The 26,193-nt window shown below is 51.6% G+C and overlaps 1 protein-coding gene across 1 annotated transcript; it reads left to right on the top strand.

Moving 5' to 3' along the window:
• Positions 1–1,093: 1,093 nt before the first annotated feature.
• On the top strand, positions 1,094–25,261 carry EFCAB14 (EF-hand calcium binding domain 14). The gene is made up of 11 exons (XM_075320165.1): positions 1,094–1,414; positions 2,662–2,810; positions 2,966–3,111; positions 4,932–5,030; positions 5,160–5,270; positions 5,359–5,394; positions 5,482–5,637; positions 5,711–5,761; positions 22,009–22,102; positions 23,566–23,652; positions 24,358–25,261. The coding sequence occupies exons 1-11, from the start codon at positions 1,176–1,178 to the stop codon at positions 24,531–24,533; spliced, it is 1,344 nt and encodes a 447-aa protein (XP_075176280.1). The 5' UTR covers positions 1,094–1,175; the 3' UTR covers positions 24,534–25,261.
• Positions 25,262–26,193: the final 932 nt, after the last annotated feature.

The raw sequence follows: 26,193 nt of genomic DNA on the forward strand, positions 1-26,193 counted from the left end.
CTCTATCTATTATCTATCTATCTATCTATCCCTCCATCTATCTATCTATTATCTATCTATCTATCTATTATCTATCTATATATTATCTATCTATCTATCTATCTATTATCTATCTATCTATTATCTATCTATTATCTATCTATTATCTATCTATCTATCCCTCTATCTATTATCTATTTATCTATCTATTTATCTATCTATCTATCTATTATCTATCTATCTATTATCTATCTATCTATCCCTCTATCTATTATCTATCTATCTATCTATTATCTATCTATTATCTATCTATTATCTATCTATCTATCTATCCCTCTATCTATTATCTATTTATCTATCTATCTATTATCTATCTATCTATCCCTCTATCTATTATCTATTTATCTATCTATTTATCTATCTATCTATCTATTATCTATCTATCTATTATCTATCTATCTATCCCTCTATCTATTATCTATCTATCTATTATCTATCTATTATCTATCTATCTATCCCTCTATCTATTATCTATTTATCTATCTATTTATCTATCTATCTATCTATTATCTATCTATCTATTATCTATCTATCTATCCCTCTATCTATTATCTATCTATCTATCTATTATCTATCTATTATCTATCTATTATCTATCTATCTATCCCTCTATCTATCTATTATCTATCTATCTATCTATTATCTATTATCTATCTATCTATCCCTCTATCTATTTATCTATGTATTATCTATTTATTCTGTATGTTCTTTCTTTCTATCTATTCTAGCGATGTATCGGTTATTCTATCCTATCATCTTCTTTTTATCCCCGCCCCCGGTGTGACGAGCCCTTTATCCCCGCCCCCGGTGTGACGAGCCCTTTATCCCCGCCCCCGGTGTGACGAGCGCTTTATCCCCGCCCCCGGTGTGACGAGCGCTTTATCCCCGCCCCCGGTGTGACGAGCGCTTTATCCCCGCCCCCGGTGTGACGAGCCCTTTATCCCCGCCCCCGGTGTGACGAGCCCTTTATCCCCGCCCCCGGTGTGAGGCGCAGTCTCCTGCCCATGGTGTGACGTAGTGGGCCCCGCCCCTGGGATGATGTGTAGCTGAAGACACCGCCCACAGAGTGACGTGGCGCTGTCGCCCGCAGCCCCGGATGTGAGGGGAGCAGAGTGCAGCAGAGCGCGGCCTGGTACATGGGCTCCGGAGCTCTGTCCGCCGGCATTCCGGCCGCCCCTACCGCGCACAAGAAGATGAAGAAACGCAAAGAGCTGAACGCCTTAATCGGCCTGGCCGGAGACAGCGGGAGGAAGAAAGCCAAGAAGGGGTTCGGCCACCGGCTGCTGCGCACCGAGCCCCCGGCGTCTGACTCCGACACCGACACGGATGAGGACGAGTTCTCCGGCAGAGGGGAGAGCCGCGTCCGCTGCGGGAGGTCAGTAATGTCCGCGGAAAGTAACCAATAGAACTGTGCTGCGAGAGGCGGCCATTTGCGGGGGAGGTGCCTGCAGGAGGGCGACTACAACTATGGCCCCCCGAGGGGCTGCTACTGCCGAGCCCTGACCTGCTCTGCGGGGGAGGTGCCTGCAAGAGGGCGTGTTTAACTCCGGCCCCTCCCCCAGCCCCCAACCTGCCCTGTGGGGGGGTGACTTCAACTACAACCGGAGGTACTATGGCTCCTGTCCCGAGCCCCCAACCTGCCCTGTGGGGGGGGGTGACTTCAACTACAACCGGAGGTACTATGGCTCCTGTCCCGAGCCCCCAACCTGCCCTGTGGGGGGGGGTGCCACCTGTGAGAGGGTGACTTCAACTACAGTCCCGAGCACCCAACCTGCCCTACAGGGGAGGTGCCTGCAGGAGGGCGACCTCAACTATGTCCCCCCCGAGGGGCTGTACTACCAAACGCCTGACCAGCTCTGAGCCCCCGAACTGCCATGCGGGAGGGCGACTTCAACTACGACTCCCGCCCCAAGCCCTCAACCTGCCCTGCGGGGGTGGTGCCTGAAGGAGGGTGACTTCAATTATGCCCCCCCCCCCTCTGAGGGACTGCTACTACCAAGCCCCCAACTTTCCCCTGACCTGCCCTGGGGGTGTGGTGCTGCCTGTGAGAGGGGGACTTCAACTACAGCCCCGAGTCCCCAACCTGCTCTGCGGAGTTGGTACCTGCAGGAGGGCGACCTCAACTATGCCCCCTGAGGGGCTGCTACTACCAAGCCTTCGACCTGCCCCGAACCCCTGCCTGGCGTGGGGTGCCTGCAACTTCAACTACGGCCCCTGCCCCAAGCCCCCAATCTGCCTTGCGGTGGTGGTGCCTGCAGGACGGGAACTTCAACTATGCCCCCAATGGACTGCTACTATAGAGCTCCTGACCTGTCCACGGGGAGTGGTTCCTGTGGGAGGGCGACTTCAACTATGGCCCCTGCCTCTAGCGCCCCATCTGCCCCACCCTGCGGGGGGGTGGGGGGGGGGCAACAAAAACTATGCCTGAGAGAGCGACTTCAACTACTGCCCCGTGCGAGGGGCTTCTACTACAGAGCGTCTTACCTGCCCTGAGCAAGGTGATGGGGTGGGGACATGGCGGTAAGGCCGGGGAGGTGACCACCACCCTACTGTGCTGAGTGGCCAGGTGGGACGAGGTTTCACATTCTACATATGAGCCTTTTACTTTTCCTCACTTGCCAGGTGGAGCGTTGTCCAGTGCTGCGGCGTGTGCTACCCTCTCTGCGGCTTCATCGCCCTGGCGGCGTGCGTAGTTACTTGTATCGGCCTGGTCTGGATGCAAGTCGCCCTGAAGGAGAACATGGATTCCCTTAAAGAACAGTTCAAAGCAAGTAAGAAAGTGTCAGCCTGTCACAAGCAAGAACTTAACCCTTTCACATCCAGGAGGTAACTATTAGATCCCAGGCAGTGGAAGGGTTAAAATAAACCAAATCGGCCATCTGCATGAGTTGAGGACACTGTGGTTATGACCTGCTTCTCTTTACAGTGGAATCCACTCAGCGGAGCTCAGGCCAAGAGATCCCAAAGATCAATGAAGACTTGCTGATGAAACAGAGACAACTGGAGGAAATGGAGAGCGGAGACAAGGGGTTAAATAGACTGTGGGCAAATATAACAGAGATGAATAAACAGGTCAGTGGTGATCGGCGGCAAGAGACCACCCCTGATACGAGATGTAATGCTACTGCTGAGGAGCAGAAAGGATGGCTGCAGTGTGGCGGCTCTTGTGGTACAGCGCTCCGCAGTGTCCTTTACAATCCCCCTTGTGGTATGGCGGTCCACATTGACCTCTGCACCATTCTTGTCATGCAGAGCTTGGCAGTGTGGTGGCTCTTGTGGTACGGCACTCTGCAGGGTCCTCTGCACCGCTCTTAAAGGAAACCTGTCAGGTGCAATGTGCCGGAAATTCATCCCAGCGTTCACCGCAGACACAGCATTGAATAACATGTTTGCACAACCCTGTGGGCGTACTAACATGCTAAGAGTGCGGACTAGTTGTTGTAACGAACGCCCTCATGACTAGTCCTTGGCCTCATTAGCATACAATAAAGGATCTTTAGAAATACTTTTTGTACAGATCTCTTTATCTATGCTACTAGATACAGAGACAGTTAGGCAGGGATTAGTAATATGCACCCAGAACTGCTCGTGGTCCGGGGGCATATTGCTGCTGACAAGTTCCCTTTAAGGTACAGCGTTCCATTGTGTCCTATGCAATGCTTTTGCAGTAAGGAGCTCGGCAGGGTCCTCTGCATCGCCCTTGCGGTATGGAGCGCCCCACCGCCCTTTCCTAGCAAGCTCTCCTGATCAGAATCATCTACATAAAAATATAGTGAGCTGACAAAATCCTTTTTTTCTTTCATTTGCACCGTTCTTTCGGTACGACGCCCCGCTGTGTCCTCTACACCACTCTTGCTGTACAGGGCACGGCAAGGTTCTTCAAAACGATTGTGATTTGGCGCTCAGCAGGGTCCTCTACACTGTAGAAACAAAATGGGGTGCACCGCAATAATATGATTAGGAAATAAGTATCGGGTGCTATACTATGCAGTGAGTAATGAGAGCGAACAGGGTCCTCTACACCGCTGTAGCGGTACGGCGCCCTGCAGGGTCCTCTACACCGCTGTAGCGGTACGGCGCCCCGCAGGGTCCTCTACACCGCTGTAGCGGTACGGCGCCCCGCAGGGTCCTCTACACCGCTGTAGCGGTACGGTGCCCCGCAGGGTCCTCTACACCGCTGTAGCGGTACGGTGCCCCGCAGGGTCCTCTACACCGCTGTAGCGGTACGGCGCCCCGCAGGGTCCTCTACACCGCTGTAGCGGTACGGCGCCCCGCAGGGTCCTCTACACTGCTCTTGTGGTATGGCGCCCCGCAGGGTCCTCTACACCGCTGTAGCGGTACGGCGCCCCGCAGGGTCCTCTACACCGCTGTAGCGGTACAGCGCCCCGCAGGGTCCTCTACACTGCTCTTGTGGTATGGCGCCCCGCAGGGTCCTCTACACCACTCTAGCTGTACGGCGCCCCACAGGGTCCTCTACACCGCTCTTGTGGTATGGTGCCCCGCAGGGTCCTCTACACCGCTCTTGTGGTATGGCGCCCCGCAGGGTCCTCTACACCGCTCTAGCTGTACGGCGCCCCACAGGGTCCTCTACACCGCTCTTGTGGTATGGCGCCCCGCAGGGTCCTCTACACTGCTCTTGTGGTATGGTGCCCCGCAGGGTCCTCTACACCGCTCTTGTGGTATGGTGCACCGCAGGGTCCTCTACACTGCTGTAGCGGTACGGCGCCCCGCAGGGTCCTCTACACCGCTCTAGCTGTATGGCGCCCCGCAGGGTCCTCTACACCGCTCCAGCTTGGCTGTTGTAGCTCCCTCAGGTACAGTGCTCTATGCTGCTCCTCGTGTGCTATGACTAATGTATTCTCTTATTTTGCCGTTTTGGCACTTGTTTGCAGATTGCACTTCTGACCACTGCTGTCAATCAGCTGAAGATCAGTCTCAAGTCTGCATCCGATATGATCAACCTGCCTAAAACAATGGAGGAGCTGCAGAAGGTATGAGCCCCCCCACCCCGCACTCTTCATCCTTCCCCGGCTACGCACTGGCCTTTCTCTCTTGTGTTGCTCTCCCGCCTGTTGCCTGCATACAGTGCCCATGTAATGCCGGTTTGTCTTGCACTTCAGAGTGTGGCTTCTTTGGGCAGTACTTTGACCAGTGTCCATCATGATGTGGATACATTACAGATAGCAGCGGAGGAACAGAGGAAGAAAGTGGAGGCTCTTCAGATTGATATGGTGAGTGGCCTCCTGTAGACCACGGCTCTCCGTGGCGTGCTGCATTCAGAGAGTAATGTTCACTTATCTATATGTTCATCTTCTGCAGGTCCCCTCAGGTACAGCGATGAGCAGCGGCCTTCAGGTGGGATCCCTATCAGTCACTCGCCTTCCCTGTCCTGGGTGGTGTGGCGTCTTGTGTGGCCTCATGATTGCTTCCTGTGTTCTGTAGGTGCAGGACTCCTTGGAGGATTTGAACAGCACTTTGTTGGTGTATGTGAAGCAGAATGACCAGCGGCTCCTCCACATGGACTTCTCCATGGGTAACCTAAGCCAGAGAGTGGCCGCCCTAGAGAGCAGTCACCGGTACTACAAGGAGGGCGGCACGGTGAGTGTCTGATCCAGAGGTCGGCTTCTTGGGGTTGGCGGCTGCAGGCTCACCCATATGTTTTTGGTTCTAGGTGGAAAATTCAACATACTTAAGTAATGAAAGCCGAGGGGATACCCCCGAGGTAAGTGCCGAGTGAACTTCTACTGTTGGAATGACTTATGTTCAGCTTAAAGAGCTGTAACGGAGTTAAATCAGCCTGCGACACCCTTTCCCGGAGGACATGTGTATAGGACTGAACTGCCAGACACATGGATTATTATTATTTATTTATAGAGCACCATTGATTCCATGGTGCTGTACATGAGAAGGGGGTTACATACAGAATACATACACAAGTTACAGTAGACAGACTAGTACAGAGGGAAGAGGGCCCTACCCTTGCAGGCTTACATTCTATAGGATTTTGGGGAGGAGACAGTAGGTGGGGTGTAGATTGGGCGGCAGCTCCGCGCGGTGGTCGGGCGGCAGCTCCGCGCGGTGGTCGGGCGGCAGCTCCGCGCGGTGGATAGTTGTGATCCTCATGCCTAATACTTCACAATCGCTTTGGGTTTGGAACGAGCATGCACCTCTTACCATTGGCTGGCTCATTCTGAAAAATCTTAACCACAACCCTTCTGGAAGGCCATGTGCACACTACATTTTTGATGCGTTTTTGGGTGCCGTTTAGTCTGCATGCCTATGCTTATTCCAGCAAAGTCAATGAGAATTCTGAAGTGTTGTGCACCTGTTACTTATTTCTTACTTGGGGAACTTTCACACTTGCGTTGTTTTCCTTCCGTCACAATCCGCCCTTTTGGAAAAGAGCGGAATCCGTTAACGGATTCCGCTGTTTCCCATAGACTTGTATGGATGACTGATTGTGCCAAAAGGACCTGCATTGCTTCCGCTGGGCAACGCTGCGTTGCTTCCGCCCAGCGGGAGGAACACAGCATGTAACGTTTTTTTGAGCAGCGGAATCCTTAGGATTTCACTGCGCATGCTCTCTGGCTCCTTGCACCTGTAACAAAGACAAATATCGGGTAACCAAGCAAAGTGCTTTACCCGATATTTACCCTGGCCACGTGTGCAGAGAGCCCGACACTTCCCCGCTCGGCTCTGCCCCCTCCCGCACTCCACTCCGCGTGTGTGTTTACACATACATATATACACACACACACACACACTCACCTGTCCTCAGCGCCATGGCCCCGCTCTGCTCCACCCACTCCGCACTCTGCCCCCCGCACACATTCTCGGCGGCCGAGCGATCAGCTGATCGCTGGGAGCGATCAGTTTAACCCCCCCCCCCCCCGTGCTGGGAGCGATCAGCCGGTCGTCCACAATAGTCTGCTGCCGGTGAAACTGTGTAAAAAAAAAAAAAAAAAGGCTGATTCCGTTGTTTTGTACGATCCGTTGTGCCACTATATGCAACACATCCGTTGCATCCGTCACACAACGCAATGCAACGGATACCGTTCAACACAAGTGTGAAACTAGCCTTAGGCTACATTCACACTTGCGTTGTTTTGCATCAATCACAATCCATCACCTTGAGGAAAAAAACGGAATCCTGCAAAATATTTTGCAGGATACCATATATCCTGCAAAATATTTTGCAGGATTCCATTTTTTTCCCCATAGACTTGTATTAAGAACGGATTGCGACTGATGGCCGTGCTTTGCATCCGTGGAATGACTGCCGGCCAGATAGAACGCAGAATGTAATGTGTTTTTTTTTTGTTTTTTTTTTGAGCGGCAAAAAAACACACTGCGCAGGATTCCGTCGCCATCCGTCAAGAGCTATAATGGCGATCTATGTTGCTGGATTCAGCCGTAATCCGTCACACGATGGAATCCAGTGCTGGATTCCGTCATGCTCTAGCATGTTTAGCACACCCATTGGGCTGTCCCAAACACAAACGGATCTGTCAAAAAACGGACGCACAACGAATGTAACAGACGCGACAGATCAGTTTTCTTCGGCGCTCCATTGGGAGACCCAGACGATTGGGTGTATAGCTACTGCCTCCGGAGGCCACACAAAGCATTACACTAAAAAGTGTAAGGCCCCTCCCCTTCTGGCTATACACCCCCAGTGGGATCACTGGCTCACCAGTTTTCTGCTTTGTGCGAAGGAGGTCAGACATCCACGCATAGCTCCACTGTTTAGTCAGCAGCAGCTGCTGACTATGTCGGATGGAAGAAAAGTGGGCCCATATGGGGTCCCCAGCATGCTCCCTTCTCACCCCACTTGCGGTTTGTAAGGTTGAGGTACCCATTGCGGGTACGGAGGCTGGAGCCCACATGCTGTTTTCCTTCCCCATCCCCCCTCAGGGCTCTGGGTGAAGTGGGATCTTACAGGTCTCCAGGCACTGAGACCGGGCTCCATCCACAGACCCAGAGAACCTGCTGGATATGGAGCTGAGTATCGTCAGGGACAGGCCCTGCTACATTAAGGTACTCTGTGTCCCCGGGCAAGCGCGCACACACACACCAGCATTGCTGGGAGTGTTAGTGCGCCGGGGGCAACAGCGCAGAGCGCTCGTGCTATTAGTCACTACAGCTTTGCTGAGTGACTTTATGTATTGGGAACTGCCGCGCCGGCCGTTGCTGGGTGTTTTTACACTGTGGCGCGGCTGGGACTTGTGGTGCGCCGGGGACTTCCGCGCTGGCCGTGCACATGGACGGCCGCGCTTATTACTCGAGTCCCCGGCTTTGCGGCCTAGTTTTCGTTTCGTTCCCGCCTCCAGCCCTGCCAGTCAGGGGAGAGGCGGGACGCTGTACAGACAGTCAGCGCCGAGGGCTGGAGTCTGCTTTGCATTCTCCAGCCCCCTTCACTGGACACAGTGGGACGCCAGTTTCCCGCTCTTGTCTGGGGCACGCCCACGGCCCGCCCCTCGTCACACGAGCTGGAGAAGGACGCCGGCAGCCATTACTGCACGCCTTACGAGCTGGGGAACGGAGACATGCTCTGGGCAACCAACACAGGGCTCTGGCGACCACACACCCGCGTTATAAGCGGGCGGTAAGCAGCACCTGAAGTGCTGACCCCACTAAATACCGAAGTGTCCATTTGTATTTTATGCTTGTATGCTATACACTGCACTGTAGGTCGCTATCTTTGGCTATATGCCCTTCTAGATGGCGAGATAACAGCAGCAAAAACGCAAGGGTGCTAAGGCACAGGTTTTCTAGGCTGCTTGTATTGCATGGCTGAAGTGTTCATTTGTACTTATGCTTGTATGCTATACATTGCACTGTACGGTCGCTACTCTTGGCTATATTCTCCTAGAGAGCTGGACAACTGCAGCAAAAAAGCATGGGTGCCAAGGCACAGGCTTTATAGGCTGCTTGCACTGCATGTGCTGAAGTGTTCATTTGTATATATGCTTGTATGCTATACATTGCACTGTACGGTCGCTACTCTGGGCTATATTCTCCTAGATGGCTGGACAACAGCAGCAAAAAAGCAAGGGTGCCAAGGCACAGGCTTTCTATGCTGCTTGTATTGCATGTGCTGAAGTGTTTATGCTTGTATGTTGTACATTGCATAGATGACTAGAATACAGCAGCAAAAAAGCAACACAGGCTTTCTATGCTGCTTTTCCTGCAGATACTGTTCCACCGGCAGGTTTTTCACTGACCCCCATTGTGGGCAATGCTCCCCTGTAGCACTTGGTCAGCCGGGGTCTCTACTAGAAGTGGCCAAAGAAACCACCTGTGAACCCTGTCCAGGGACAGGGACGGAGATTGTCATGGGATGGAGACTTTGCACTCCAGACAGGCCATGGGCAATCTTGATTAATGCTCCCTGGCCACCCTCATTTGGAACGTACTCAGTACTCCGGGGGGGTTCCAGGCATTCCAGGGTGAAGGCTCTGACACGGACGGCAGCCCCAGACAGCCTAAGCTAGCTCGCTGGGTACGACACTCGGCTTCATCACTGGTCAAGGTCCCAGCAGGACGACTCTCTGTATGATGAAGCAGACGTAGCTGATCAGGGCTTTGGTCCTGACACCGCTCTCAATCCGGATACACCGGATGGTGACGCCATAGTGAATGATCTTATAGCGTCCATCAATGGAATGTTGCATATTGCTCCCTCAGCTCCCCCAGTGGAGGAGTCAGCTTCACAGCAGGAGAAATCCTTTTTCAGTACTCATGCGTAGATTGAGTACTTTTCTTCAGCGCTCTATTGGGAGACCCAGACGATTGGGGTATAGCTACTGCCCTCCGGAGGCCACACAAAGCACTACACTAAAAAGTGCAAGGCCCCTCCCCTTCTGGCTATACCCCCCCGTGGTATCACGGGTTCTCCAGTTTTCAAGCTTTGTGCGAAGGAGGTCAGACATCCACGCATGGCTCCACAGATTTTAGTCAGCAGTAGCTGCTGACTATTTCGGATGGAAGAAAAGAGGGCCCATATAGGGCCCCCAGCATGCTCCCTTCTCACCCGTGGATGGTGTTGTAAGGTTGAGGTACCTATTGCTGGTACAGGGGCTGGAGCCCCACATGCTGTTTTCCTTCCACATCCCCTTGTAGGGCTCTGTGGAAGTGGGATCCTGCCGGCCTCTAAGCTCTGACGCCGGGCTCCATCCACAGACCCATAGCACCTGATGGATACGGAGCAGGAGTACAATCAGGGACATGGCCCTGCATCATACAGGTACTCTGTGTCCCCGGCAGGCACAGACACACTCCGGGCTGGCTGGGTGTTGTAGTGCGCCGGGGACCGTAACGTTGGAGTTAGTGTTCCTACAGTTTACTGGGGGACTTTGTGTTGTGGGAACGCAGCGCCGACCCCCACTGGATCGGGCGGCGCTGCTGTGACTTGTGGTGCGCCGGGGACACGCTGACCGCGCTTTTACGGCGGCGGCGGCGTTTATAACTTTAGTCCCCGGCTTTTTGCGGCCTAGCTCCGCTTCGTTCCCGCCCCCACCCTGTCAATCAGGGTAGGGGAGAGACGCTGTTTCGCAGCAGCGACGAGGGCTGGAGCCTGATTTACATGCTCCAGCCCTCTCACTAGGCACAGAGGGAAGCAGGCTTCCCGCTCTTAGCCAGGAACGCCCAGGGCCCGCCCCCCCTCCTCTCCCAGGACGCCGGCAGCCATTACATGCAGTCTGGCTGGAGGAAGGACGCAAGGCTCTGGGAGACCTGGACTAGGGGGCTTTTGGAGACCACACACCCGCTCTTAAGCGGGCGGTAAGCGGCATTTCAGCTGGCCCCTCTAGTGCCTCAGTGTGCATTGGTGTACTGTGTCACCAGATATATATATTTATTTATTTCTTGCACTGTGAGGTCGCTTCCTGGCTGGACCCAGATCGCTCTGAGGAGGCAGCAACATGTCATCCACAAAACGCAAGGCTGCCAAGGCTAGGGCTGTGTACACTGCGTGTGCTGCATGTGGGGCTGCTCTACCAGCAGGTTCCAAAGACCCCCATTGTGTGCAATGCTCAGATCCGGTGCTGCTTCGCCAGCCGGAGTCCGGAGGGGTAGTGACCCAGGCTGAGACGCTTGTAAGTCCTGCCCCGGTGTCAGGGACAGACTTTGCAGTTTTTGCTGATGGAATGTCTGTGACTATGGCAAAAATCCTTGAGACTTTGCAATCCATGACTGGGGCTCAGTCTATGGACACGGCGAGGTCTCTGTCCTCTAATCCCCCTCAGTTGGAATTAATCCAGACTGCAAGGGGGTCCCCGGCTTCCCAGGCTGAGTATTATGACTCAGATGATAGCCCCAGCCACCCTAAGCGAGCTCGCTGGGAAAGACCCTCAACGTCATCACACTGCTCAGGGTCTCAGCGCAATCAGTCGCCCTGTGATGCGTCTGAAGAGAGTGATCAGGAGTCTTATCCTGGAACCCCTCTCAATCTGGATACCCCGGATGGGGACGCCATGGTAAACGAGCTTATCTCAGCCATCAATAGACTGTTGGATATTTCTCCCCCAGCTCCTTCTGCAGAGGAGGCAGTTGCAGAGCAGGAGAAGTTTCGTTTCCTCTATCCCAAGCGTAAATTGAGTGCTTTCTTGGATCACGCTGACTTCAGAGAGTCAATCCAGAAACACGACGCTCATCCAGAAAGGCGTTTCTCTAAACGTTCTAAGGATACACGTTTTCCTTTCCCCCCTGATGTGGTCAAGCGCTGGACCCAGTGTCCAAAAGTAGACCCCCCGATTTCCAAACTTGCAGCTAGATCCATAGTTGCAGTGGAGGATGGCGCTTCACTTAAGGATGCCAATGACAGACAGATGGACCTTTGGTTAAAAACTGTCTATGAAGCTATCGGCGCGTCGTTTGCTCCAGCATTCGCAGCCGTATGGGCACTCCAAGCTATTTCAGCTGGTTTAGCAAAAGTGGATGCTATCATACATCCAGCGGTGCCGCAAGTGGCGTCCCTTACCTCGCAGATGTCTGCGTTTGCGTCTTACGCTATCAATGCGGTCCTAGAATCTACCAGCCGCACCTCAATGGCGTCCGCCAATTCGGTAGTTTTGCGCAGAGCCTTGTGGTTAAAGGACTGGAAAGCAGATGCTGGTTCCAAAAAATGTTTAACCAGCTTGCCTTTATCTAGAGATAGACTGTTTGGCGAGCCATTGGCTGACATCATTAAACAGTCCAAGGGTAAAGACTCTTCCTTACCCCAGCCCAGATCAAGCAAACCTCAGCAGAAAAAATGGCAGCAGAGGTTTCAGTCCTTTCGAGGTTCGGGCAAGACACAATTCTCCTCGTCCAAAGGGACTCAGAGGACGCAAAGAGTCTCAGATTCCTGGCGGGCTCACGCACGCCCCAAGAAAGCAAATGGAGGAACCGCTTCCAAAGCGGCTAACTCATGACTTCCAGCCCCCCCCCTCCGCATCTCCGGTCGGGGGCAGGCTCTCCCGCTTTTCCGACATTTGGATGTCACAGGTCAAAGACCGGTGGGTGACAAACATTTTGTCTCGCGGGTACAGAATCGAGTTCAGTTCTCGTCCTCCAGCTCGGTTCTTCAGAACCTCTCCACATCCAGACCGAGCAGATGCCCTGCTGCAGGCGGTGGACTCCCTAAGAGCGGAAGGAGTAGTGGTCCCTGTACCGCCTCAGGAACAAGGGCGAGGGTTTTACTCCAATCTCTTTGTGGTTCCAAAAAAGGACGGCTCGTTCCGTCCTGTTCTGGATCTAAAGCTGCTCAACAATCATGTGCACGCCAGACGGTTCCGGATGGAAACCCTCCGCTCTGTCGTTGCCTCAATGTCTCAAGGAGACTTCCTTGCCTCAATAGACATCAAAGATGCTTATCTCCACGTGCCAATTGCTACAGAACATCAACGTTTTCTACGTTTTGTGATAGGAAACGACCATCTTCAGTTTGTAGCTCTGCCATTCGGTCTGGCGACAGCCCCCCGGGTCTTCACCAAGGTCATGGCGGCGGTGGTAGCAGTCTTGCACTCTCAGGGACACTCGGTGATCCCTTACCTAGACGATCTACTTGTCAAGGCACCCTCTCAAGAGGCATGCCAACTCAGTCTACATGCTACGCTGGAGACTCTACAGACGTTCGGATGGATCATCAACTTTCCAAAGTCGAATCTGTCACCGTCACAGTCGCTAACGTATCTTGGCATGGAGTTTCATACTCGAGCAGCGAGAGTGAAGCTTCCGCTGAACAAGCAGCGGTCCCTACAGACAGGGGTGCAATCCCTCCTTCAAGGCCAGTCGCACCCCTTACGGCGCCTCATGCACTTCCTCGGGAAGATGGTGGCAGCCATGGAAGCAGTTCCCTTTGCGCAGTTTCATCTGCGCCCACTTCAATGGGACATTCTCCGCCAATGGGACGGGAAGTCAACGTCCCTGGACAGGAAAGTCTCTCTTTCCCAGACGGCCAAGGACTCTCTACAATGGTGGCTCCTTCCCACCTCATTGTCTCAGGGAAGATCCTTCCTGCCCCCATCCTGGGCAGTGGTCACGACAGATGCGAGTCTGTCAGGGTGGGGAGCAGTGTTTCTCCACCACAGGGCCCAGGGGACGTGGACTCCGCAGGAGTCCACCCTTCAGATCAATGTTCTGGAAATCAGGGCAGTGTATCTTGCCCTACTGGCCTTCCAACAGTGGCTGGAAGGAAAGCAGATCCGAATCCAGTCGGACAACTCCACAGCGGTGGCATACATCAACCACCAAGGAGGGACGCGCAGTCGGCAAGCATTCCAAGAAGTCCGGCGCATTCTAATGTGGGTGGAGGACACAGCATCCACCATATCCGCGGTTCACATCCCAGGCGTAGAAAATTGGGAAGCAGACTTCCTCAGTCGCCAGGGCATGGACGCAGGGGAGTGGTCCCTTCACCCGGAAGTGTTTCAGGAAATCTGTCGCCGATGGGGAGTGCCGGACGTCGACCTAATGGCGTCCCGGCACAACAACAAGGTCCCGGCATTCATGGCGAGGTCGCGCGATCAAAGAGCTCTGGCGGCAGACGCCTTAGTTCAAGATTGGTCGCAGTTCCGGCTCCCATACGTCTTCCCACCTCTGGCACTCCTGCCCAGAGTGTTACGCAAGATCAGATCCGATTGCAGCCGCGTCATACTCGTCGCCCCAGACTGGCCGAGGAGATCGTGGTATCCGGATCTGTGGCATCTCACGGTCGGTCGACCGTGGTCACTGCCAGACCGACCAGACTTACTGTCCCAAGGGCCGTTTTTCCATCAGAATTCTGCGGCCCTGAACCTGACTGTGTGGCCATTGAGTCCTGGATCCTAGCGTCTGCAGGATTATCCCAAGGAGTTGTAGCCACAATGAGACAGGCTAGAAAGTCGACTTCTGCTAAGATCTACCACAGAACGTGGAAGATTTTCTTATCCTGGTGTTCCGCTCAGGGAGTGTCTCCCTGGCCATTTGCATTGCCCACTTTTCTTTCTTTCCTGCAATCGGGGTTAGAAAAGGGCTTGTCGCTCAGCTCCCTTAAAGGGCAAGTATCGGCACTATCCGTGTTTTTTCAGAAGCGTCTAGCACGTCTTCCTAAGGTGCGCACGTTCCTGCAGGGGTCTGTCATATTGTGCCCCCGTACAAGCGGCCGTTAGATCCATGGGATCTGAACAGGGTACTAGTTGCTCTACAGAAGCCGCCTTTCGAGCCTCTGAAGGAAGTTTCCTTTTCTCGCCTGTCACAGAAAGTGGCGTTTCTTGTTGCGATCACATCGCTTCGGCGAGTGTCGGAGCTGGCAGCTCTGTCATCCAAGGCTCCCTTCCTGGTGTTCCACCAGGACAAGGTAGTGCTGCGCCCCATTCCGGAGTTTCTCCCTAAGGTCGTCTCCTCGTTTCATCTTAATCAGGATATATCCTTGCCTTCCTTCTGTCCTCATCCGGTTCACCGGTATGAAAAGGACTTACGTTTGCTAGATCTGGTGAGAGCACTCAGAATCTACATTTCCCGCACGGCGCCCATGCGCCGTTCCGATGCACTTTTTGTCCTTGTCGCTGGTCCGCGCAAGGGGTTGCAGGCTTCTAAAGCCACCCTGGCTCGATGGATCAAAGAACCAATTCTAGAGGCCTACCGTTCTGCGGGGCTTCCGGTCCCTTCAGGGCTAAAAGCCCACTCAACCAGAGCCGTGGGTGCGTCCTGGGCATTACGACACCAGGCTTCGGCTCAACAGGTGTGCCAGGCAGCTACCTGGTCGAGTCTGCACACTTTCACCAAACATTATCAGGTGCATACCTATGCTTCGGCGGATGCCAGCTTAGGTAGAAGAGTCCTGCAGGCGGCAGTGACATCCCCGTAGGGGAGGGCTGTTTTGCAGCTCTAACATGAGGTATCTCTTTACCCACCCAGGGACAGCTTTTGGACGTCCCAATCGTCTGGGTCTCCCAATAGAGCGCTGAAGAAGGGAATTTTGTTACTTACCGTAAATTCCTTTTCTTCTAGCTCTTATTGGGAGACCCAGCACCCGCCCTGTTGTCCTTCGGGATTTTATTGTTGTTTGCGGGTACACATGTTGTTCATGTTGAACGGTTTTTCAGTTCTCCGACGTTATTCGGAGTTAATTTGTTTAAACCAGTTATTGGCTTCCTCCTTCTTGCTTTGGCACTAAAACTGGAGAACCCGTGATACCACGGGGGGGTATAGCCAGAAGGGGAGGGGCCTTGCACTTTTTAGTGTAGTGCTTTGTGTGGCCTCCGGAGGGCAGTAGCTATACCCCAATCGTCTGGGTCTCCCAATAAGAGCTAGAAGAAAAGGAATTTACGGTAAGTAACAAAATTCCCTTCTTTCTGACCACGCTGACTTCAGAGCCGCAGTTCAGAAACACCACGCTTACCAGATAAACGTTTTTCTCCAAACGTATTAAGGATGCACGTTATCCCTTTACCCTGATGTGGTGCATCCCTGGACCCAGGGTCCAAGGGTGGATCCCCCAATCTCCAGGCTTGCGGCTAGATCCATAGTTGCAGTGGAGATGGGAATTCACTTAAAGATGCCATTGACAGACAGACCTCCGGTTGAAATCTGTCTGTGAAGCTATCAGCGTGTCGGTTGCTCCGGCATTCGCAGCCGTATGGGCACCCTAACCTTTTTCAGCTGGTCTTGCGCAGCTGGTCTTGAGCACATGTACATCTGTGCCGCAGGTGGTGTCCTTAACCTCGCAATGTCTGCATTGCGACTTACCCTAGTAATGCTGTCCTGGGGGGACAGTCGAGGTTGGTCCTTCCCAGGCTCGGGCAAGTCCCAATTGTACTCGTCTAAAAGGGCTCAAAAGGCTCAGAGGGGCTCAGATTCCGGCCGGGCTCATTCACGCCCAAGGAAGGCAGCAGGAGGAACCGCTACCAAGGCGATCTCCTCATGTATTTCAGCTCTCTCTCCCCGCATCCGCGGTTGGTGGCAGAATCTCCCGCTTCTGGGTACATTTAGCTGCCACAGGTCACAGACCGGTGGGTGAGAGACATTGTGTCTCACGTGTACAGGATAGAACTCTGTTCTCGTCCTCCGGCTCGATTCTTCAGAACTTCACCCCCCCCCCCCACCGAGCCGAGGCTCTTCTGCAGGCAGAAGGAGTGGTAATCCCTGTTCCTCTTCAGGAACAAGACACGTTTTTTTCCTCCAATCTTATTGGGGTGCCAAAAAAGGGTGGCTTTTTCCGTTCCGTTCTGGACCTAAAACTGCTCACCAAGCACGTGAAGGCCGGGCGGTTCCGGATGTAACCCTCCGCTCCGTCATTGCCTCAATGTCTCAAGGAGATTTTCCTAGCATCAATAGACATCAGGATGCTTATCTCCTCGTTCCGATTGCTCCAGAGCACCAGCGTTTGCTACGTTTCGTTATTGAAGACGAGCATCTTCAGGGCGTAGCCCTGCCCTTCGGTCTGGCGACAGCCCTACGGGTTTTCACCAAGTTCAGGGCAGCAGTGGGAGCAGTCCTGCACTCTCAGGGTCACTCTGTGATCCTTACTGGACGATCCACTTGTCAAGGCACCCTCTCAAGAGGCATGCCGACACAGCCTGAACGTGGCGCTGGAGACTCTCCAGAGTTTCGGGTGGATCATCAACTTTTCAAGGTTACATCGGGCACCGACCCAATCGCTGACATATCTGGGCATGGAGTTTCACACTCCCTCAGCGATAGTGAAGCTTCCGCTGGACAGGCAGCGTTCACTACAGACGGGGGTGCAGTCTCTCCTTCAAGGCCAGTCACACCCCTTAAGACGCCTCATGCAGAGGCAGTCACTTTTGCGCAGTTTCACTGCGTCCACTTCAATGGGACATGCTTTGCCAATGGGTTGGGGAGTCGACGTCCCTAGAAAGGAACGTTTCCCTTCTCAGACGGTCAAGGACTCTCTCCAGAGGAGTCCATCCTTCAGATCAATGTTCTGGAAATCTGGGCAGTGCATCTTGCCCTGCAAGCCTTCCAGCAGTGGCTGGAAGGAAAACAGATCCGAATTCAGTCGGACAATTCCACAGCGGTGGCAGACATCGCCCACCAAGGCGGAACACGCATCGCCAAGCCTACCAGGCAATCCGGCGGATTCTGATGTGGGTGGGGGACAGAGCATCCACCATATCCGCAGTTCACATCCCGGGCGTAGAAAATTGGGAAGCAGACTTCCTCAGTCGCCTGGGCATGGACGCAGGGGAATGGCCTCTGCACCCAGTATGGTATCAGGAAATCTGTAGCCGCTGGAGGATGCCGGACGTCGACCTAATGGCGTCTCGGCACAACAACAAGGTCCCGATTTTCATGGCGCGGTCTCACGAGCAAAGAGCTCTGGCGGCAGGCGCCCTAGTTCAGGATTGGTCGCAGTTCCAGCTACCCTATGTGTTTCCTACTCTGGCACTGTTGCCCAGAGTGCTACGCAAGCTCAGCTCCGCTTGCCGCCGCGCCATCCTCGTCGTCCCAGACTGACCGAGGAGGTCGTGGTCCCGGATCTGTGGCATCTCACGGTCGGCCAACCGTGGGCACTCTCAGACCGGCCAGACTTACTGTCCCAAGGGCCGTTCTTTCCACTGAATTCTACGGCCCTGATCCGGACTGTGTGGCCATCGAGTCCGAGATCCTAGCGTCTTCAGGATTATCTCAAGACGTCATTGCCACCATGAGACGGGCTAGGAAGCCGACGTCTGCCAAAATCTCCCACAAGACGTGGAAGTTATTCTTATCTTGGTGCTCTGCTTAGGGAGTGTCTCCCTGGCCATTTGCATTGTCTCCTTTTTCCCCCCTTCCTGCATCTGGATTGGGAAAAGGTTTGTCGCTCGGCTCCCTTAAAGGACAAGTCGCAGCGCTGTCGGTATTCTTTCAGAAGCGCCTAGTACGACTTCCTCAGGTACGCACGTTCCTGCAGGGGGATTATCACATTGTCCCTCCGTACAAGAGGCCGTCAGACCCATGGGATCTGCACAGGGTATTAATTGCTCTCTAGGAGCCGCCCTTCGAGCCTCTGAGGGTTGTTTTCACTTTCTCGACTTTCACAGAAAGTGGCCTTTCTGGTAGCGGTCACGTCTCTTCGGAGAGTGTCAGAACTAGCAGCGCGGTCATCCACAGCTCCCTTCCTGGTGTTCACCAAGATAAGGTAGTGCTGCGTCCGATCCCAGAGTTTCTCCCTAAGGTGGTATCCCCTTTTTATCACAATCAGGATATCTCCTTACCTTCCTTTTATCCATTTCATCGATATGTAATGGCTTTGCATTGTTGGATCTGGTGTAGAGCACCCAGAATCTACATTCCCGCACGGCGCTCCTGCGCCGCTCGGATGCACTCTTTGTCCTTGTCACTGGTCAGCGCAAGGGATCGCAGGCTGCAACATCCACCTTGGCTCAATGGATCAAGGAACCAATCCTTGAAGCCTACCGTTCTACTGGGCTTCCGGTTTCATCAGGGCTGAAGGCCCATTCTACCAGAGCCGTGGGTGCGTCCTGGGCTTTACGGCACCAGGCTACGGCTCAACAGGTGTGCCAGGCAGCTACCTGGTCGAGTCTGCACACTTTCACCAAACATTATCAGGTGCATACCTATGCTTAGGCGGACGCCAGCCTAGGTAGAAGAGTCCTGCAGGCGGCAGTTGCCTCCCCGTAGGGGAAGGCTGTCTTGCAGCTCTAACATGAGGTATTTCTTTACCCACCCAGGGACAGCTTTTGGACGTCCCAATCGTCTGGGTCTCCCAATGGAGCGCCGAAGAAGGGAATTTTGTTACTTACCGTAAATTCCTTTTCTTCTAGCTCCTATTGGGAGACCCAGCACCCGCCCTGTTGTCCTTCGGGATTTTTGGTTGTTTTCGGGTACACATGTTGTTCATGTTGCATGGTTTTCAGTTCTCCGATGTTACTTCGGAGTGAATTTGTTTAAACCAGTTATTGGCTTTCCTCCTTCTTGCTTTTGCACTAAAACTGGTGAGCCAGTGATCCCACTGGGGGTGTATAGCCAGAAGGGGAGGGGCCTTACACTTTTTAGTGTAATGCTTTGTGTGGCCTCCGGAGGCAGTAGCTATACACCCAATCGTCTGGGTCTCCCAATAGGAGCTAGAAGAAAAGGAATTTACGGTAAGTAACAAAATTCCCTTCTTTTTTCACAGGATTCCTGTGAACGGAATCCTGTGAAATAACACATCCATTGCGTCAGTTGACATCTAAACGACGTAATGGATCCCCTTCTTTCAAGAACCGTTAATCTTGCCATATCGAGGGCTTGTTTTTTTTGCGGGACATGTTGTACTTTTGAATGAAACCATAATTTTTGCAATATATTGTACTGGAAAACAGGAAAAAAAATTCCAAGTGCTGAAAAATTGCAAAAAAGTGCAATTGCATTATTGTTTTGGGGATATTTTATTCAGTGTTCACTAAATGGTAAAAGTGATGTCGGTGTCATGCCTCAGGTCGGTGCGTGTTCGTAGACACCAAACATGTATAGCTTTACTTTTATCTATGGGGTTAAAAAAAATTCAGACGTTTGTTCAAAAAAAGTGGAGCCATTTGTGCGCCATTTTCCGCAACCCGTAGCGTTCTCATTTTTCGGGATTTATGGCTGTTACAGCTTATTTTTTGTTTCTCGAGCTGTTTTTTTAATGGTACCGTTTTTCTGCAGATGCTATGTTTTAATAGTCTGTTATTGTATTTTGCGCAACATTTGCGACACCAAAAAAAGTGATTTGGGCATTTTTTATTTTTTTTTTGCTGCTACACTGTTTACCGATCAGATTAATTGATATTTATTTTCATAGAGCGGGCATTTCTGAATGCGGCGATACCAAATGTGTGTATACTTTTTTGTATTTTTTTTCAAACTTTTAATTTTCAATAGGACGAAAGGCGAGAAATTTGAACTTTTTAGGTTTTTGGTTTTTTTTATTTTTTTAAAACTTTTTTTCTTTTTACTTTTATATTACTTGTCTCCCTAGGAGGAGATCATAAGGATCAGCGCAAAGGGGATATCGGGCACAGATGGATCGCAGATCCACCTGCGCCTGCGAGTCACACATGTCAGCTGATATATGTAGCAATCACCGCCGGCTGCCCGCAGCAGCCGAAGGTGATTATCTCTTGATGATTTAGGATGTACCAGTACGTCCTCAGTCGTTAAGGGGTTAATTATCAAAAAGTCTCGCGTTTTTGGTGCGTTTTTCTGCCAGAAGATACAGATTTGATGTAGAAAATTTCTGCACCAAATACTCAGCATGTGCAGATACCCTAAAGCTACTAAAATATTGTGGCTAGAACTGCAGCAGCAAACCATGTGCTGTAAGGTAAACTCAAGCCCTTAATGTATACCCCTTTTCACATGTAAAGCGCCATGGAATAAATGGGTCTATAATAATTAATAATAATGTTTTATTGTTTGCCGGATGCTGCATTCTGAGTGCTTGTGCCTCTGCATTATAGGTGATGGTTGGTCAAATTGTGGCCTTCAGATGGTTGTGCACTACTGCAGCTTCTTATGAACTCTTCTATGTAGGGTATTACCCCATTTCTATTCAATATAGCCTATTGCTGAGATGGGAGATAAGTCTTAGGCCCTGTACGCACTCGAAAAAGGAAATTAAGAAAATTCCGGAGGCTCAGTAAGATTTCCGCACCTGCGGGAAAATACCGTACCGAAATCCGCATTCTCCAGTAATACCAGGCCTGGCCCTGGTTACCTGCACTGAACTCCGGAGCTGTCGCCTGAGCTCCGGAGTGCAGCCTAGACTAAACTGCGAGTGCCGAGTGATTGATTCCCCGGCGATTGCAGTTTAGTTCAGGCTGGGCTGAACTCCGGAGCTCAGGTGACAGCTGTAGAGAGGCCGGGCTGCACTCCGGAGCTCAGGTGACAGCTCTGGAGTTCAGTGCAGGTAACTGCGGCCAGGCCTGGTATTACTGGAGATTCCTCCAGTATCCCGTCCCGCAGCTACCTGCGGAAAAGAATTGACATGCAATTGTTTTTGCTGCGGGAATCCCGCAGCAAAACATGCAGCTGTCAAAATCTGCATAGTGCACACAGCATTTTTTTTTCCTATAAGAATTGCTTGTGAATCACTGCAGAGATGTTATGAACATTTTCTGCAGCGAAACATTCAGCAAATCCGTGGGAAATTCCGTCTAGTGCGCACAAGGCCTTAAAGGGATGACTGGGCACACTCTGCTTGGCTTTCAAGATAAGGACAGGTACAACTTGTAGATGTGATTAATTCAGTGCATTTGCAGTGAAAGACAAATATATGGTGGCTGCTGTTTTCTGAGGTTGCCCTGCTTTCTTCAGTCCTCACTAGCTTCCAGAGCCTTTCTCAATTCTTGCTACCGCCACAACCAGGCCCTTCCCCATTGATGATTTTTCCAGACTCTGTTCTCCCCCATGCTTTCTGCAGTCTCCTGCCTTTCCTCCCCAGCTGCTTCCTCTATTTCTTCTTTCCTGGTGCTATGCTGAGATTTCTTATCAAGACATTTCTCATTGTTCTCTTCTAAGACGTCAAAGTATGACGATGTTTCCGACATCCAAGAGCAGCTGCAGCTCATCCACGTGCTGACCAATGCCCCGGATAGTGACAAGTTGAAGGCAGGTAAGTGGCCTATGGGGCATGATGGCCTATGGGGCATGAACCACAAAAGAAAATCCAGACCCTGACTCCTGGTCTCTGGGTTTCTAATGCATGCTGCAGCTTGCCTGTCTCTGGACTGATCTGAGGTGTGGATCGCTGAGGATAAACCTCACCCATATGAGCACCTGGAGCATCGTCAGGGTTATTGACCATTCAGAAAAGAGAGTATTTCTCCCCCCCCCCCCCCCACCCAGGCCCCAAAACTACCAAAACTGGGGTCATACGAGCCACTACAGAGACCTAGTTCTTTTTCAAGTAATTAAAGGTCTTGTCCAAGACTTAAGGGGGCTTTACACGCTACGATATTGCTAACTTATTGTCGTCGGGGTCACGTTGTTTATGACGCACATCCAGCGCTTTTAGCGACTTCGCAGCATGTGACACGTACGAGCGACCTTAAACAATCGCAAAAGTGGTCAAAATCATTTGCTTTGGAGAGATCGTCCTGAATCAAAAAATCGTTGTCTGCTTAGTAGCGATGTTATTCGTCGTTCCTGCGGCACCACACATCGCTATGTGCGACACCGCAGGAGCGACGAACATCTCCTTACTTCCGTCCACCGGCAATGCGGAAGGAAGGAGGTGGGCGGGATGTTACGTCCCGCTCATCTCCGCCCCTTCGCTTCTATTGGCCGGCCGCTTAGTGACGTCGCTATGACGCTGAACGCACCTCCCCCTTGAGGGAGGGATTGTTCAGCGGTCACAGAGACGTCGCTGACCAGGTATGTGCGTGTGACGCTGTCGTAGCGATAATGTTCGCTACGGCAGCGATCACACAATATCGCACACACACGACGGGGGCGGGTGCTATCGCGCTTGACATCGCTATCAATTGGTAGCGATGTCGCAGCGTGTAAAGTACCCCTTAGTTTTCAGTGATGGCTCTAGTCGTCAATTCAGTTGCTCCACATCATCAGTCGGCGGGATGTAACTGCTGATATCCGGTTGATTGACAGCCGGCTCTCTGCATGGGGCACCAATCAGAGAGGAGAGAGAGGGAGCGTGATCTCTCTGACAATCCCTTCAGTACCGCTATCGATATCAATTGTGGCACTTAGGGGGTTAAACAGCCAGGGACAGAGCGGGGATCGTCCTTAGCTGAGAGGGCTGGAGCTCGGCTGTCAGATAAGCTGAGCTTCCCGTGCCAATTGCTGGGGTACAGCTCCTATGCCCTGGCCGATTGCAAGGGGCACATGGGGAATGTTCAAGGCTGGGAAGCAGCTAACAGTACATAACCCCTTCCTGACCTTGGACATATGGGGTAAAACATTAGGAACATAGTTTAAAATTTAACAATTGTTCCAAAATTTGTGAAAAAAAAATGTCCCAAAGTAAGACAAGTTGTAAGTGATGTGATGGTGGCAACACAGCCTAGAATCCACTGTGCCAAGTAGTGTGGATCTGTTTCATGTTATTTTCTGCAGATGACACAGCGACATCAACACCAGAGAAGAAGAATCCAAGAAGACGACAGCGGCGTGACGTGCTACCTGGAATTTCTACAGTACAAGGCAAGGTTTTGTGTCTGCACTAACCAACTGGAGATTTTATTCTGTTCTGAATGCTGATGGCAGCTTTCATCTCTCCGCCACTGGCCGTAGCAGCTTCCATGTTTCCTCCCTGGGATGGCGGTGACAGTTTCGGCTGGTTTCACACATCGTTTTTTTTGCCGTAAGGCACGATCCGGCTAAAAAACTGATGCGATGGATCTGGCGAAAAATAGATCCGTTGCATCAGGGTTTTTTTTTTTTTTTTCCATGTGTTCCTTCCATTTTTTTCACAGATCCGTTGTGATACTGAGCATGCTCAGTTCAATAAAACTGATCTGTTGTTGGATTCCGTCATATGCCGGATGATGACTGATCCGGCGCCCATAGGATTCCATTATAAAACATGCCAGACGGTGTCGGATCCGGCATAGTCCGTTTTTTTTACTGGAGACAAAAATGTTGCATGCTGCGTCTTTTTCGGCAGCCGAAGAAATCTCACTGGATCCGGTGGACGCTGCATGCAACGCAGGGCTATCTGGCGCTAATACAAGTCAATAGGGAATAAAACTGATCTAGCGCCGGATCAGTTTTATTCGCATTTCGCCGGATTGTGCCCGACGGCAAAAAACGGATGTGTGAAAGTAGCCTTAGGCTGCCGCTTTCCTGGGTACCTAGTGAAATGGGTTAGACGTTAACCCTAATGACTGTTGTCTCTTTCCTCTCTAGATCTTGAGGATATCTTCAGGAAATCTCCCCAGGGAATCAATGGAACATTTTCCTTCCAGGAGCTGGAGCTCCTGCTGGGCTGGGGTCGGCGGCAGTACCGGTCTTTGAAGGAATATGATAGTAATGGAGATAATCGTTTCTCACTGACAGAACTGAAGCCGCTCGTTGGTGTGTAGTCGGCAGGTGCAATGATGACTGTGCTGATGGCTGGAGGCCCGGGCCTGTGGCCACTCGCACCTTGCCGGTACTCGGGGGCTAGAGTAATGTATTCCCCAGCAATAAGAAGGCAGACTTTTAGCATTCGTGTGAAAACCTCGTCTTGTTTTGTAGTTTACATGGACTTGCCTTAAACTTGTGTCTTGCACTTTACCCTTCTCACATCACAAAGCGATCAGGACTCTGTCCCCGCACTGAGGAGCAATGTGTACGGGCGGCCGAGGCGGTGATAAGTGGGTGACTACGCAAGCACCGAGCCTAGAGGGAATAACTGCACGTTCTGGGACTTTCCCTGGCCTCTAAAAAAAAATCCTGCAGCAAATACAGAGTTAATTTCTAGCAATTATTTTCAGCTTGTGAAATGAGAGCTGATATTCTGGGATGTGGATGATTCTGATTTTAGAGAGCCGTTTTCTGTGTTGTTTATGGGGCACTTGTACCATGAGATGGTGCAGTCTTCATACTGGTAAATTATGCAGTGATTCTTACCTCTGAAAAGTGCACTTTACATGGAACTTGTGAGATGAAGGTCTTCCATACAAAGCTGTAACCCGGGCATGAATTCAAGAGCCCTTCTAGATGTCGGCTATGCTCCAGACGGAGAGGACAAAACTTGGAATCTGTCAGACTATAAGATAAACTCCAAAGTTGTACATTTCTCTAATAAAACCGTTTCTATAAAGAATAACGCAGCCGAACAGGTGTGAGACTAAGACGGTGTGAATCCTGACTTCTGACCTAGATGGAAAGCTTTTTGTTTCAAGCAAGTTCAACATTCTTCACATGAGATTTTCTGCAGCCACCACTAGGGGAAGCCCTCTGTATACAGAGATACATGATGAGCTCCTGTCTGTCACCACTAGGGGGAGTCCCCTGTATACAGAGATACATGATGAGTTCCTGTCTGCAGCCACCACTAGGGGGAGTCCCCTGTATACAGAGATACATGATGAGTTCCTGTCTGCAGCCACCACTAGGGGGAGTCCTCTGTCTAAAGAGATACATTGGATCCAGTCTGCAGCAACCACTAGGGGAAAATCCTCCCCCCCTTGTGTACACAGATATATAAGATCCTGTCAGCAGTGACCACTAGGGTGAGTCCTCTGTATAATAAGATACTGTCTGCAGCCACTACTAGGGGGAGTGCTCTGTATATAGAGATACATGATAAAATTCTGGCTACAGCCACTACTAGGGGAGCTTCCTGTATATAGAAATACATAGGATGCAGTCTGCAGAAAAAGCAAGGGGGAGCCCTCTGTATACAGAGATACATGATAAGATTCTATCTGCAGCCACCACTAGGAAAACCCCCCCTGTATACAGAGATAGACAAGATTCTCTGCAGCCACCACTTGGGGGAGCTCTCTGTATACAGATATATAAGATAAGATCCTGTCTGTAACCACCACTAGGGGGAGCTCCCTGTATACAGTGATGCATAAAATTCTGTCTGCAGTCACCAATAAAGGGAGCTCCCTGTATACAGAGGTACATGATTATATTCTGTCTGCAGTTATCCCTAGGAAAAGTTCCCTTTATAGAGATACATGATTATATTCTGTCTGCAGCCACCACTAGGGGGAGCTCCCTGTATACACTGCAGTTCCAAGGTTTAGG

The sequence above is a fragment of the Anomaloglossus baeobatrachus genome, chromosome 8 (genome assembly GCF_048569485.1).
Source record: "Anomaloglossus baeobatrachus isolate aAnoBae1 chromosome 8, aAnoBae1.hap1, whole genome shotgun sequence".
NCBI classification, from domain to species: Eukaryota; Metazoa; Chordata; class Amphibia; order Anura; family Aromobatidae; genus Anomaloglossus; species Anomaloglossus baeobatrachus.